A 15,313-nucleotide genomic window follows, 5' to 3' on the forward strand; every position below is an offset into this window, starting at 1 on the left:
TAGCCCTCCTTCACCTCAACAACATTCCTTGCCACCTCCTCCATCTACTACACCACCTCCAGTTCTACCACCTTCCAGCCCATCTTGTCTTCCTTCGTCATCATTGTCAACGTCACATTCTCGTCGTCGTCCTTGTCAGCCTCGTCAGCCACGTCGACGGCTGAGGATAGCCACTCGTCGGTCTCAACTACAGTCACAACAACAGCAGTCGTCTGATTCCGAGCCTGAGCCAGCCAAACACCTTGATCGCCGCTCTGATCCACTGAACATCCAGAAGTTGTCTGAGTATCCACCTATTGATACTTATCAATTGGATTTACCACCATTTCTACCATTCAGGCAACCTGGATTCTACCCTCCTCCAACATATCCAACTAACGCCCTTGGAGTCTTCAAACTGTTCTTCACCGATGAAATGCTGGAGACCATCAGAATGTATGTGTTTGATGTCTTTTGTGTGCGTTTGTTAGTATGTTATAATATTTTTTAGAAACAGCAACATCAACGGTGAAGACAGTTGCAAAAAGAGTTACCGTGGAAAATCACAAGGGCGCCGAGGGGAGGGGAGTTTTCGTTCAGTGACGCTTGCGGAGATGAACTCATTCATAGGGCTCATAATATACATGGGAATTGTAAAGGTATGTACTATAACAAAATTCCTTAGTAGTTTCTCCTTAATTATATATGTATTTATAAGGTTCCTGAGCTCTCTGAATACTGGTCCACAACCTTTCCATTTCACGGATTGTGGGCCAGACGGTTCATGTCACGCAATCGTTTTGTCGCTATACTGTCGGTCCTGCAGCTGGAGAATCCTCGCACTGACAAGGACCAAGGGACTGACCCATTGAGAAATGTCAGAGGCCTCGTTGATGCCATGCGCCTCAACTGCATCAAATATGGTCAGCCCCATGCCCGTGTCTCACTTGACGAGCGAATGGTCAAAGCCAAAGGTCGTTTTGGCTTTAGGTATGTAGAAGTTTCTAACATAAAAATTGGGAATTAACTAAATTTGTTTTTGTTGTTATTAGGCAATACATGAAGAACAAACCCGTCAAGTGGGGAGTGAAGTTGTATTGTGTATGCGATTCCATCTCCGGCTACACATACAACTTCGAGATATACACGGGCAAAGAGCGACAAACATCGGATGCGGCGACGACAGCAGCAACAACATCAGCTGCAACAACAACAACTGCAGCAACAACAACTGCAGCAACAACAACAACTGCAACAACAACATCAGTTGCAACTACAACATCAGCTGCAACCACATCACGATCGGCTGGCTCGGCTCGGAAACGACGGAAGACGACACGTCAACCAGCGGATGACACAAGTGTGATCCATCGTACAGTGATGCGTATGATGGATCCTCTCCTTGATCAGGGGTACACTGTATACACAGATCAATTCTACACATCTGGACCTCTGTACAAGGAGCTTTACAGTCGGGGTACAATGGCTTGTGGTACCGTCCAGCAAAACAGGAAGGGTGTTCCTCAACATTTCAAAAACCCACGTGTCTTTGGGAAGTCACCACGAGGTAGCCATAGCAAATAAGTTTATTAGCAAATACAATTACAGTTTTCTTTTAGGTTCATTCCGCTATGATCGTGACAACGAATTGTTGGTCATTCAGTGGGTGGACCGGAGCGTGGTGACGGTAATGAGCAACCTTCATTCTGGACACCTCTATACTCCCTGCGAACGATTTACCAAAGATCGCGCAAAGTATGAGGGGCACCACAAGATAACCATTTCCAGACCTGAGGCTATTGGCGATTATAACATCCATATGGGCGGAGTCGATAAGTCCGACCAAATGATAAAATATTATGAAGTCCTTCACAAGAGCCTCAGGTACTGGAAGAAGATCTTTCTGCACATGATTGACTTAGCCGTATTCAACAGCTACATCATGTTTACTGCCCTTCAACAACATCCTCAAGATCCACTTCTCAAGAGGAAAGGGCAGTATACGCAGAAAGACTTCAGGTGTGAGCTTATGCGAGGGTTGGCTGGAATCGATGTCGACGAACCTGTACCACGGTATTGTGCATCAACCCAAAGGGTGGTACAGGTTCGGCCACACCTACATTACCAACATCAACAACACATACAAACACTACAACAACAAATGCAACAACAACAAATGCAACAGGATCTAGTCATACAGACACTACAACAACGAATGCATCAACAACAAATACAACATCAACAAGACATACAACAACAACAACAAATGCATCAACAACAAATGCAACAACAACAACAAATGCATCAACAACAAATGCAACAACTACAACAACAACACCTCTTGCAACGACAACAAATAGAACAACAAATACAACTCATACAACAGCAGCAACAACAACAACAACAACAACAACAGCCAAACCCTCGGCATAGCTCACACATCCCGATTGTAGCAGAGCGGTCAGTACGTTGCATTGTTTGCGTCAGCGCAGGTAGGAAAAACACCAAAACTCGTTATCGGTGTCAAGAATGCAACGTACCCCTCTGCGTGTCATCCGCTGAAAGACATTGCTTTTTGACATACCATTCATAATTGCTAATATATTATATGTATTTGTATACATATTTGTGTACATATTTGTATAAATATTTGTATAAATATTTGTATATATATTTGCATATATATATTTGTATATATGCATTATGTTTACTGTATATATTTCCATTTGATGTTATGGCAAGTAGTGTTAGTTTTTATATAATGTCAATATAAACAGTGTGTTCAGCCTAAATTTTGTACGTGTAAAATATAGATGTGTTCAGTTGAAAGTTTTGCTGTCGAGTATTTAGAGTAGCATCAACAAGTCGAAATCAAATATTGAAACTGTTGCTAATAGTTACAAAAACTGTATCATTTGAAAGCGCAATTAATATACTTTCTAAAGATGTATGAATTGGTTTTTTACTTCTAAAATATGGCTGCAGTTGCAAATATACGTAAGCGAGTGCTTCCTTGCGCGCGCTAGATAGTTGGCGCGCGCGCTAGAAAGTCATAGGCGTGACATTAGTGCAAAGGTCACACCTGGGCGTGTTAAATTAGGTGGGAGTAGAAGGGTTAATTATATATGTATTTATAAGGTTCCTGAGCTCTCTGAATACTGGTCCACAACCTTTCCATTTCATGGATTGTGGGCCAGACGGTTCATGTCACGCAATCGTTTTGTCGCTATACTGTCGGTCCTGCAGCTGGAGAATCCTCGCACTGACAAGGACCGAGGGACTGACCCATTGAGAAGTGTCAGAGGCCTCGTTGATGCCATGTGCCTCAACTGCATCAAATATGGTCAGCCCCATGCCCGTGTCTCACTTGACGAGCGAATGGTCAAAGCCAAAGGTCGTTTTGGCTTTAGGTATGTAGAAGTTTCTAACATAAAAATTGGGAATTACTTAACTAAATTTGTTTTTGTTGTTATTAGGCAATACATAAAGAACAAACCCGTCAAGTGGGGAGTGAAGTTGTATTGTGTATGCGATTCCCTCTCCGGCTACACATACAACTTCGAGATATACACGGGCAAAGAGCGACAAACATCGGATGCGGCGACGACAGCAGCAACAACATCAGCAGCAACAACATCAGCTGCACCAACAACAACTGCAGCAACAACATCAGCTGCAACAACAACAACTGCAGCAACAACATCAGTTGCAACTACAACATCAGCTGCAACCACATCACGATCGGCTGGCTCGGCTCGGAAACGACGGAAGATGACACGTCAACCAGCGGATGACACAAGTGTGATCCATCGTACTGTCATGCGTTTGATGGATCCTCTCCTTGATCAGGGGTACACTGTATACACAGATCAATTCTACACATCTGGACCTCTGTACAAGGAGCTTTACAGTCGGGGTACAATGGCTTGTGGTACCGTCCAGAAAAACAGGAAGAGTGTTCCTCAACATTTCAAAAACCTGCGTGTCTTTGGGAAGTCACCACGAGGTAGCCATAGCAAATAAGTTTATTAGCAAATACAATTATGGTTTTCTTTTAGGTTCATTCCGCTATGACCGTGACAACGAATTGTTGGTCATTCAGTGGGTGGACCGGAGCGTGGTGACGGTAATGAGCACCCTTCATTCTGGACACCTCTATACTCCCTGCGACAGATTTACCAAAGATCGTGCAAAGTATGACGGGCACCACAAGATAACCATTTCCAGACCTGAGGCTATTGGCGATTATAACATCCATATGGGCGGAGTCGATAAATCCGACCAGATGATCAAATACTACGAAGTCCTGCACAAGAGCCTCAAGTACTGGAAGAAGATCTTTCTGCACATGATTGACATGGCCGTATTCAACAGCTACATCATGTTTACTGCCCTTCAAAAACAACATCCTCAAGATCCACTTCTCAAGAGGAAAGGGCAGTCTACGCAGAAAGTCTTCAGGTGTGAGCTTATGCGAGGGTTGGCTGGAATCGATATTAACGAACCTGTACCACGATATTGTGAATCAAACAAAAGGGTGGTACAGGTTCGGCCTCAACTCGATTACGAGCATCAACAACAAATACAAGAACTGCAACGCATTATATTACAGCAACAACTGCAACATCACCAAGACAACCAAAATATACAACAAATGCATCAACAACAAATGCATCAACAACAAATGCAACATCAACAAGACATACAAATATTACAACAACAAATACATCAACAGCAAATGCAACATCAACAAGACGTACAACAACAACAACAAATGCAACAACAACAACTCTTACAGCAACAACTCATACAACAGCAACAACAACAATTGCAACAACAACAACACTTACAACAGCAGCAACAACAACAACAGCCAAACCCTCGGCAAAGCTCACACATCCCGATTGTAACAGAGCGGCTAGTACGTTGCATTGTTTGCTACCGTGAAGGTAGAAAACACACCAAAACACGGTATCGGTGTCAAGAATGCAACGTACCCCTCTGTGTGTCATCCGCTAACAGACACTGCTTTGCAACATACCATTTGTGACATTAGGTGCTTGGTGAGCAATCACTTGTATTTGTATATATAATTATATATATATATATATATATATATATATATATATATATATATATATATATATCTGTTTTATATTTATTGTATATATACATGTCAAGTAGACTTAGCTTTTAGTTGACGTAATGTCACTAAGAAGTATATATGTACAGAATAAGAAATTTTACGCGCAAGGCATACAGATATAATTGGAATAAATGTGTTGAGTTGAAGTTTTGCTGTCAAGTAATTAGAGTAGCATCAACAAATTGAAATCAAATATTGAAACAGTTGCCAATAGTTACAGAAACTGTATCATATGAAAGCACAATTAATATGCTTTCCAAACACGTAGAAATACGTTTTTTAACTAGACACCGACTCCAGGCGCGGATCCAGGATTTTTGAAAAGAGGGGTTGCAAATTTTGATAGACCACGCCTACTTCAGTCAACGCATTTGTATTGTTAGATGTGCAAATGGCCCAGGCTTCTTACAGCTTATCTAAAGTAAATGGCAACAACTATGGCAACATATCTCTAGCAATGTGTCATGTTATAAACTCCCTAGATCATCAAAACTGTCTAACAGAATCTAACTGCATCATGCATAGACTACTGCTAAATAATGTTAAGTAAACTACGGTGCAACTATGTCTCTTTCAAACAAAGACTGTATGAACAATCTCCGTGGATGATTTTGTGCAAACTTCGTCTGCTGGTACCCGGTCTATGTAATGCATGGCGTTAACTGATAGGTGTGCAAGACGCTCCTCTGCCATGGTAGACTTTGCTGAAGTCTTTAGTCTTCTCAGTAGAAAAAATTACTCTCTGCTTCTGCACTTGTGATAGGCGGTATACATGCTATCCATAGCAGACGATGAATATTCGGGTACAACCGAGAGTCACAGGCTCCCATGGCCAGGAGAAGGTTACCTAATTGTTGGGTATGGCCTTCTTGCACTCTTGCTCTCTTTTCCTTCCTTTTTGCATTTCCTGATATTTGCTTTGCCATACTGACTGCCGCCTTCTCACTTCACCTCATAGACTTCTGAAATGGAAGATCGGCTTTCCATTCATTGGGTCAACGTCAGAACGAACCAGAAGGGTAAGCACTAGACACAACAATGCTCGGACATTATCTTGCTCACCATTAGATCGTTCGCGCATCTGAAGAAGCAGAAGTCCAGGAGGGGTATCGCAACGGATCGTTTGTAGTGCTCAATCGAACTCCGACTACTAGTAGGTGTATTGCTCCCGTTTCGCTGTAAGTTTGTTTTTCTTGGAACAGATTCAACGGATCCAATCCGGTCTGCGAGTCACAGAATGTCTTGATACCAGATCAAAGAGGTTGCGTATATCCTGCCTTGTTGCCTTCATTCTTCCAGTTATGTACTGAGTGAACCATTCCCTACCCAACAAAGATATCCTGGTCACGAGTCTGGAGTTTCGCTGCCATATGTCTCACTTCGTCAAGAATCATCTTCGTTATTTTTAGTCAGATACTGAAAATGAGCACAATGCGGCTTCAAGACCTTGTGCTTTATTCCGAGGCCAACAAAAGGGGGGGTTACAACCCCCACAACTTCTCCCCTAGATCCGCCACTGGACTCTATTCCATTTCTGGGCGAACGCTGCGTCGTCGCACACAACAGCAAACAGGTGAGTGTGAGTCGAGTTATTTGGTCTACTGTGGTACATAAACATGCACTTTTGGTGTCTGTATAACTATGTGATTCTAAATTTTCAGACCGTCACACGCACACACATACGCGTGCGCGGACACCACAACAACATACATTACACACGCGACTGTGGCGAGCCACTCCGACTACGTTCTCCGTCTTCAACAAAATGCCGTCGTCTTGATCTGCGCGTCGATTCGGGCGTCATCGCTTGCTGTTTTGTGCGATGGTGTCGTAAAAATGAGACGATGGAGCGTTTGACATGTCAACTGTGAGATGCTACAGCGGAGAAAACTTAGATTCTGAGAAGACGTGCACAGTAGTTTGATCAGTATGTTGTGTTCACCTGTGGACATTTTTTTATTAATTAATATGCCCTAATTAATTAACTTACTGTAGACGAGTTGAGCATCACCTGGCTACACAGATGTCCCGGATTGATATCTTAATTGCGAAATTGGATTGACGAAACAGCGCAGACTTTTATACAACAAGCTCTGTATAAACGCGTCGATTATCCCAACAGCTCAGCCCCATCACGTGACCACAAACCAACAAATTATCACAAAATCAAAGTAATGTACCTGATATCCTAGCCTCGAATTTCCAGACCAGAGTGCGCTCTCTGGTCTGGAAGTTCGAGGCTACTGATATCCGGCAAATGTCTTCTTGCGTAGAACCGACAACGAGAGGCAAAATTCCAAACTTGCTATAATAATTGGAGAAATTTATAAGGTGCGCACGTAAAATAGACAATCGCAGTACACTACGGCACATACCAGTTCCCGGACAATTGCTTATTCGGGTCTCAGTACGTGTCACGTGACTCTACTGTATTGCACTGATGATCCTTGGTACTAGAAGCAGCAACAAGCATTAGTAAGTGTAAGATATAGTTTTCTGCTCTGACATCGGTGAGACAATGCTCAAGGGTTAAAACCTTATCTGAAATGCATCACTGCACAAATGGCACAACCATCATCATACATCCGGTTTCCTACCTACTCAATACAACAGACACTCCAACTCGTGCTCCATTTCTCTATTCTCACATGACTATCCTCTCCCCTCACTACACAATCAATCTACTGTCCATCTCTCCATCTTAGCAATCGTTTCTTCAACAACAAATCTCGTTGCATCATAACTTGCTAACAAACCTTGACTCTCGTTACCCTATCAGTGCAACTACAAGCATAACTACTTGCCTAACATCCACAATTTCTCTCTGTTCGACCATAACATAAACTGTTCCAATCTTTGACTTTGAATAGAATCAAGCAACTTGACAACTTACACTCTTGAGAGCCACAGCAGGCAAAGACAAAGACTGCATCACGTGTGGCTGTTCCACAACTGAAGTCAGTTCAGTGTCAACGATTTTGTTCGACAGCAACTGCATTTCCGATCTAAGATATTACGAGTATTCATACAATTAGTACGAATACTTACTTCTATGAATGAGTGAGCGACTAACTTTAATTCTTTGGTAATGATGTAGTAACTGTGTGCCTTGCTATAGCCGTTAAATGTGGAAGCAGCAGACTTGGTGTATGCTCCCATCTCTACAGTAACAGTAACACCCCGTGCTTCATATACGACTTGCTCACAAACAGAAATTCTCAGCGAGTACATGAATTCTAGCACGACCGAGAACGAGACACATCGACTCACCTTCAAAGTATACCCACTCGCCAACGTCGAGTTCCGGTAATTCACAATACTCCTTGATCTTATCCATGCTGTCACAAGTCGGTCCCCACAGACTCGATGGATACAGTGGACCATCCTTCACCTGCACATGTAGTCACAAACCATGATAAATATACACAAAATTCAATAAATAATAATTAATTAATTAATAATTGATTAATTAGCTTAAGGTGGAATGTAAATTATTAATTTTAATTAAATATTTAGAATGTATACAAATTATTAATTTATATATAATTAATAAATTACTAAAAATTTACATAAAATTTAAATTTTGCTTAATTAAACACATTGAATTCAATATTATTATTATATAAAATAAATCATAATAGATTACAATTATAAATAAATAATAATTAATTAATTAATTAACTTAAAGTGTCACATAATTATTAATTCTATATATTCTATATTAATGTGATTTGTGTTTAAATCAAATTTAAATTTTTGTATAATTTCTTAGTAATTTATTGGTAATATATTTTACATTTATTATATTCAATTTACGCTTAAGCCAAATTAATTTCTTTATAAAGTTTTAGTAATTATATTTATATATATTATTAATTAACTATGATGTATTTAAGCCAATTAAATTTTTATATAAATTTTAGTAATTTATTGGTAATATATTTTTTACATAATTTATTAAATTCAATAAACGCTTAAAGCCAAATTAATTTCTTTATAAAGTTTTAGTAATTATATTTATATATATTTATTAATTAACAATGATGTATTTAAGCCAAATAAATTTTTATACAAATTTTAGTAATTTATTGCAACAACTTTCTTTTAGTCTTCGGCGGTATAATGCTAAACTGATCTTGGACAGACTAGCCATCTGTAATGTTGACAATGTTATGTGGGAGTATGTGTGATTTGTTTGCCCACTGTTAGTGGGTGAAATATAAAAAATTAAGATATAAAAAAATTATTAATTAATTATATATATATTATAATAGATTAATTATTTAAATTGCTAAATTTTAAATGTTATATGTTCCACCTCAACCAAGAGTGAGACCCACAGCCACAACAGTTAGACTACTGACCTTGAGAGTCTTTGGTTTGCGACACTCAACATGATCAAACACGATGCAGTTGAACGAACTGTAGACTCCTTCGTTGAGATAATACATGAACCCCTTCAATTACAATCGTGACTCACAATACTAAACAAAGTCATCCACATGAGAGACCAACCTTCTCCGACTCAATTTCTTCTTCTGCAAACTCCGACTGCTGGATGGTGATCACCCCATCTCCAACATCAGAGCACAATGCATCTGCTGTCCAATTGATAAGCCGCTTACTACCCACGTTAGTGACAAGAGTGTGACTCGCGGCAGCAAAGAAACGACCTACCACACACAAACGTTGACTCACACAACAAAATCAAACATTACAAAGCCTTACCTGGTTCAGCGATGATTTCTATACCACATCCGATGGGAAAATGTTCGTTCAAGGCACGATTGAGCTCAACTGCCACCTAAAACGTAACTCACACTATTGTATTGGAGGGATGCATCTCACAGTACACTACACTATTGTATTGGAGGGATGCATCTCACAATACACTAGACTACTATTGTATTGAAGGGATGCATCTCACGATCACATCAATGTATTGTACCTCTTCAAACGATACAACAGCATCCGAAGTACCCGGAAATCCACCACCGACATCTAAAATCGAAGGCTTAAAGCCTGCAGCAATCTGTACAGAGCACAGGATCGTGGAGAGTCACGGTAGTCGATACCAAATTCGTACTTACTGCGTCATCGAAGATGTTCCTGGCTATCTGTACGGCTTGGGAGAATGCGTTTGCATCGCAACAGCCAGAACCGACATGAAAACTAGAACAACAACCATTGTATCACGCCGTCCACGTCACCAACCCTACGGTCTAATGTACTAAATAAAGGCTCAGTCAGTACGTCTACAGAACATTCAGTGAGGGCAAGTGGTTGTCTTCACCGCCGGTCGTTTAGTATCTCACACTCAGGATCTACTCACCTCACGCCGACAACGTCGAGCCCAAGTTCTTTGGCTGTCTTCAACAGACTCGGCACGTCTTCCGGGTTTGCACCAAATTTGATGTTTAACTAAACATAAGACAAGAGCATGAGACTGTATCACAACTAGGCAATGCACAATCAGAATGATCGTCTGTCGTGTTAGTTGTACAGTTTGAAGTTATTGTGGCGAGCACAAAAATTGAACCATGATCAGTGAATTACTACAGGCACAGAGTGTTTGCTCGCAGCGTCCATGCATGTGACTACAATAACACGCGACCGTAAAGTTGATCGAAAAACACACACAACGAAAACATGAGATTTTGATTACAAGCAAATTCCTACCTGGCAGATCGACTTCGAGTCGTCAACTTTGACACGCAGCACCAACTTGGCGGACGGATAATTGGCTTTGACTTTGTGTAGTTCGTACTCGTTGTCGAATGTCATGAGAGAGACACCTTGCTGGGCAGCATATCTAAACATCAAAGTTGACAAGCTTTACTAAACAATATAATGTATTGTGAGATGCATCCCTCCAATACAATAGTCTAGTGTATTGAAAGATGCATCCGTCCAATACAATAGGCTAGTGTATTGTGAGATGCATCCCTCCAATACAATAGTCTAGTGTATTGAAAGATGCATCCGTCCAATACAATAGTCTAGTGTATTGTGAGATGGATCCCTCTAATACAATAGTCTAGTGAGTGAAAGTAACGAGAACTGTGCCTGTTATGAGTGGTGCTACTGTACAAGAACAACTGAACCAACCTTAAATGTGACACTTGCTTGCAAGGATTAGCATACACAATCCTCTCCGGTTCGATTCCAATATCCAAGACACTCTTGATTTCAGTCTAACCAACAAACACGTATACAAATCTCAAATCACAAACGACTCGGCGTATGATACGGTGTCTCCTACCTTGCTTGCGCAGTCGAATCCTAATCCCAATGCAGCAAGCAGCCTCACCATCACCGGGTCGTCGTTACATTTAAAGGCTACAAAACACAATACAAGGATTTTTACGTTAACTGTGTAACAATACAACAAGACTAGTGTGTTGTAGTCCGATGTGGTCGCTTAGTGCTACGATTGTGGGCTTAACGTGCGAGTCACAAGTAAAATGAACATCAGAGATTGATTGAGTTTTTCTACATTTCATTTTATATACAGTACGTACGTATGTAGTACGTATGTATATGCCTGTATAGTTTTCATCTACGGTGTCTTCGCCAAATTTGTGGTATAAAATGGGATGACAGAGTTCCAGATACAGAAGTCCATTCTAGAACCAATATGTGTGGTTTAGGAATACTATCTTCTCAAATGTCAATTTCGCTGAACTGGTCACGTGCTGCAAATGTCAGATACTAGAACTGCAAAGCAACTTCTATATGGGCAAATAGAAGGGCAATGACACCAAGGAGGACCGAAATTGTGGTTTAAGAACTCTTTAAAATGTCATCTGAAGTGCTATGAAAGACAGACCCCTTCTAGCCCCCTTGTGAAAGACAGAGCTTTGTGGCGACGAGGTTATCAAACATCCACACACGAGCTGCTGAAGTCAAGAGAAAACGTTGTAAGCAACAACAACATCAACAAGCAGCTACCATTAATCCATCTCTACAGTGTCCAACGTGTTACCTATCTTGCCGCTCAAAAGCAGGCCTCATGTCACATCTTCGACATGAGACATTGAAGAAGTCATCACCAAAAGTGGTGAACATACCATCATCCTGTATATGCTGGCCGAGTAATTCTTTGACTATGGAACTCACAAGGCATGTAAGGTGCACACTTGAAATTGAATTCAATGTCACACAAATTGTGTTACATTCAGTGGGCATTATAATGGTCAGACATCGGATATTTGTCCGACCAACACATCAACGGCGATTGTCCAAGTCAAAATTTAGTTAGTCGGACATCATATGTCCGGCCACAAGGGTAAAGCAAACCTGCTCGATCAAACAGAACGTATCCGTCTACAGTAGATTGAACTCAATTGGATGGAAGCGTAGAAACAGACTTGTGAGGTGATTGAAAGGTTTCTCTTCGATTGTTCTTTGGTTGTGGATATTTCTTTTGCCAACGAGTTGTTAGTTAGACTACAAGCTGGTGGGAACTGTGATGGTGTAGACACCGAACTCAAGGCTCCATACAGTTGCCACTAAGAGCCGTGGGTGATTATCATGCAGCAGTTCCATGGACAGCGAGCGATACAACGAAACTAACACCAGACGACATATCAGTATCCCACACTCTAACATCAGTTCGTGTGCTCGGTAACGGTAATGTCTTTCGTAGTCGTTGAGTTGGCAGACTTTGGTAGCCAAAATATTCTTGAAGGAGGCATGAGGTGAGGCAGCCCCTATCTGTGGAAGCCATGTTTATGTCAACATTCTCCAATGGAAGTGAAGAGTCGCATAAACTTGAAAGGTATGCTTTTCTCAGGCATAGAATTAAAAAAGCATGCTAAGAGACACATTAATTAATATATTAGTGGGGATGTGTGGAGTGGAAATTCCACGGTTAATCTGCTCTCATAACGGTGTCAGCTGACTCTACTTCCGTGATGAAAGGAAGTCCACTACAGTCGAGTCCTCGAGAGCGGTCCCTGGCGAGTCGAGTCCGAGCACATGTGCAGTCATTCGAAATCGTACTCATTCACCTTGCCTCGAACTTCCAGACCAGAGAGCGCATAAACTCTAGTCTGGACCAAGTCGACACTAAAATGATTTCGGAAATAGCCTTCTAAGCCAATCAGCTCCTAACAACCAGAACGTCGATTGTAAATTCTAATTGGTTTAGCAATAATTGGTTATGCTAAGTGCACTAACGCTGATTGCGCACGTGTGAAATCCTCTGAAATCCTCGTGGGCGGCTAAGTGCACGCCAGAACAATGATGAAGACTCTGGTGCACACACACACATCTTAGTTTCAGCTTCAGTTCTTCGATATTTTCAAGCTCGCGGTGACAGGACATGCACAGCAGCGTCGCTAGACCATCACCTTTAACAACTGGTCGAGCGGTACAGTCTCGCCAGTCGAGCGGTTAGACTAGCTAGCCGTCTGTCGAAGAATCGAAGAGTCGCCGTTTCATGCCAAGATATCACCACAAACATGGCAGACGTCTCTTCTTTGTCCGTGAGGAAATCATTTTAGTATCGACTTGGCCCAGACTAGAGTTCCGCACTCTCTCTGGTCTGGAAATTCGAGGCTACCATTCGCCTGGCGTGTTTAGGGATGGATGTTAGCACGTCGTGCAATTATAATAAGATTAATAAATGTATATCATAAAGTATTTTAGGATGTAAATTACTATATATATATATATATATATATATATATATATACATATATATATATACATATATATATATATACACACACTAATAAAGTAAATTTAAAAAAACCAAACTTGTGTCCAAATACATTGAGTGATATAACAACACAATGCATGATTACTGGACTATCCACTCACCATAAAATGGATTGATCCGTGGCAGTAGGCGCTTCCACTACACACCAAAAATCAGCTTGCACAACAACCGACCAACTGCACACACACACACACACACACACACACACACACACACACACACACACACACACACACACACACACACACACACGCACACACACACACACAGTGACACAACACACACACACACACACACACACACACACACACACACACACAACACACACACACACAACACACACACACACACAACACACACACACACACACACACACACACACACACACACACACACACACACACACACACACACACACACGAGTTACCTCAAAAAACTGTCCAATAATCGTTCCCAGATTAACAACATAGAAAGGGTCGTCCATATCCTGTAGCACAACTCCAACTTCCAACACTGTAAACATACGAATCGGACGTAAACGTTACCTTGCGTCCTGGAGAAGAGGACAAGACGGAGACAATCTCCGCTAGGCTCGACGACGCGTCGACAGTCTCCACATCGACTTGCAAAGGCGTGCGTCGCTCCATTTCTCCGCACTGTACCTGCTACGTAAACAAGCACACCTAGAATGTCATCTCCATCGTTTCCAACAACGTGCTTACGCCACCTTGTCTCTGAGTCACCCCTAGCTCGTGCTAGCTGGGCTCCCACGGAGGCTCGAAATTCCAATCGAGCTGGTCGCGATAGAGGCAAAGACCTTCCGCCTTGTCACAGTACTTCAAACCGGCAGTGAAATCCTGTCAATCAAAGCGAGTTGCGAGACTTAAAAAGAACACAAAAGAGGGAAGAAGGAAGTAGTAACAAAATGGCGGCTGCCGATTCACTCACCGCGATACTTCGCGAGATGGGACAACAACGACTTGGCTCGAGTTGCGGCAACGTGTTGCTTGGTCTTTCAAACGTCCTGGGTTTCGAAGCTTGCGCCTGGCGAGCCCCGAAACCGACAGAAACTGACAGAAACCGACGAGGACGAAGAGTGGACAAACGACACGCGGAGAGTGAATCACGTGCTGTTTTCGGACCTATCACCCTGTGGAATAAATACCCGTATATTTTATTTATATCTTTGAAGGCGTAGCCAAAAAATAGGTGTGGCCACGTTTCTGTCGCGTGCTCGCAGCGTGAGAGCTTCTGGCGATTGTGCAAACTTATTATTCGAGGCGCGAAAGGCTAACATTTAGAGGGTACACTAGGTCACGTGACGTACAGTCAGCTGCAATTTATCTTCGATGTCTTTGTGCGCATTTGGACAAATTGTAGATATCAGTAATCAAATTTATATTACTTAAAAAATTTATATCATCTTGTCTCGGTTAAAATTTTTTGACTTACACGTAGTATCT

At 41.6% G+C, this 15,313-nt stretch overlaps 3 protein-coding genes across 3 annotated transcripts; 2 read left to right on the forward strand and 1 right to left on the reverse strand.

Annotated features, from left to right (window-relative positions):
* Positions 1-447: 447 nt before the first annotated feature.
* Positions 448-1,345, forward strand: LOC134183009 (piggyBac transposable element-derived protein 4-like). The gene is made up of 4 exons (XM_062650453.1): positions 448-638; positions 698-969; positions 1,032-1,284; positions 1,328-1,345. The coding sequence occupies exons 1-4, from the start codon at positions 594-596 to the stop codon at positions 1,343-1,345; spliced, it is 588 nt and encodes a 195-aa protein (XP_062506437.1). The 5' UTR covers positions 448-593.
* A 22-nt stretch (positions 1,346-1,367) lies between these two features.
* LOC134183698 (UPF0746 protein DDB_G0281095-like) lies at positions 1,368-2,737 on the forward strand. Its single transcript, XM_062651289.1, has 2 exons — positions 1,368-1,546; positions 1,599-2,737. Exons 1-2 carry the CDS (start codon positions 1,369-1,371, stop codon positions 2,570-2,572), a joined length of 1,152 nt encoding a protein of 383 aa, XP_062507273.1. The 5' UTR covers position 1,368; the 3' UTR covers positions 2,573-2,737.
* A 5,011-nt stretch (positions 2,738-7,748) lies between these two features.
* LOC134183272 (ornithine decarboxylase-like) lies at positions 7,749-14,984 on the reverse strand. Its single transcript, XM_062650763.1, has 17 exons — positions 14,799-14,984; positions 14,578-14,707; positions 14,396-14,515; positions 14,278-14,337; positions 13,952-13,988; positions 11,388-11,464; positions 11,234-11,319; positions 10,805-10,937; positions 10,458-10,546; positions 10,216-10,297; positions 10,074-10,157; positions 9,854-9,929; positions 9,641-9,798; positions 9,490-9,582; positions 8,396-8,516; positions 8,199-8,286; positions 7,749-8,130 (listed from the first exon to the last, which is right to left on the reverse strand). The coding sequence occupies exons 3-17, from the start codon at positions 14,495-14,497 to the stop codon at positions 7,998-8,000; spliced, it is 1,419 nt and encodes a 472-aa protein (XP_062506747.1). The 5' UTR covers positions 14,498-14,515; positions 14,578-14,707; positions 14,799-14,984; the 3' UTR covers positions 7,749-7,997.
* Between the last annotated feature and the right edge of the window lie 329 nt (positions 14,985-15,313).

This window comes from Corticium candelabrum, chromosome 8 (genome assembly GCF_963422355.1).
Source record: "Corticium candelabrum chromosome 8, ooCorCand1.1, whole genome shotgun sequence".
Classification (NCBI taxonomy): Eukaryota; Metazoa; Porifera; class Homoscleromorpha; order Homosclerophorida; family Plakinidae; genus Corticium; species Corticium candelabrum.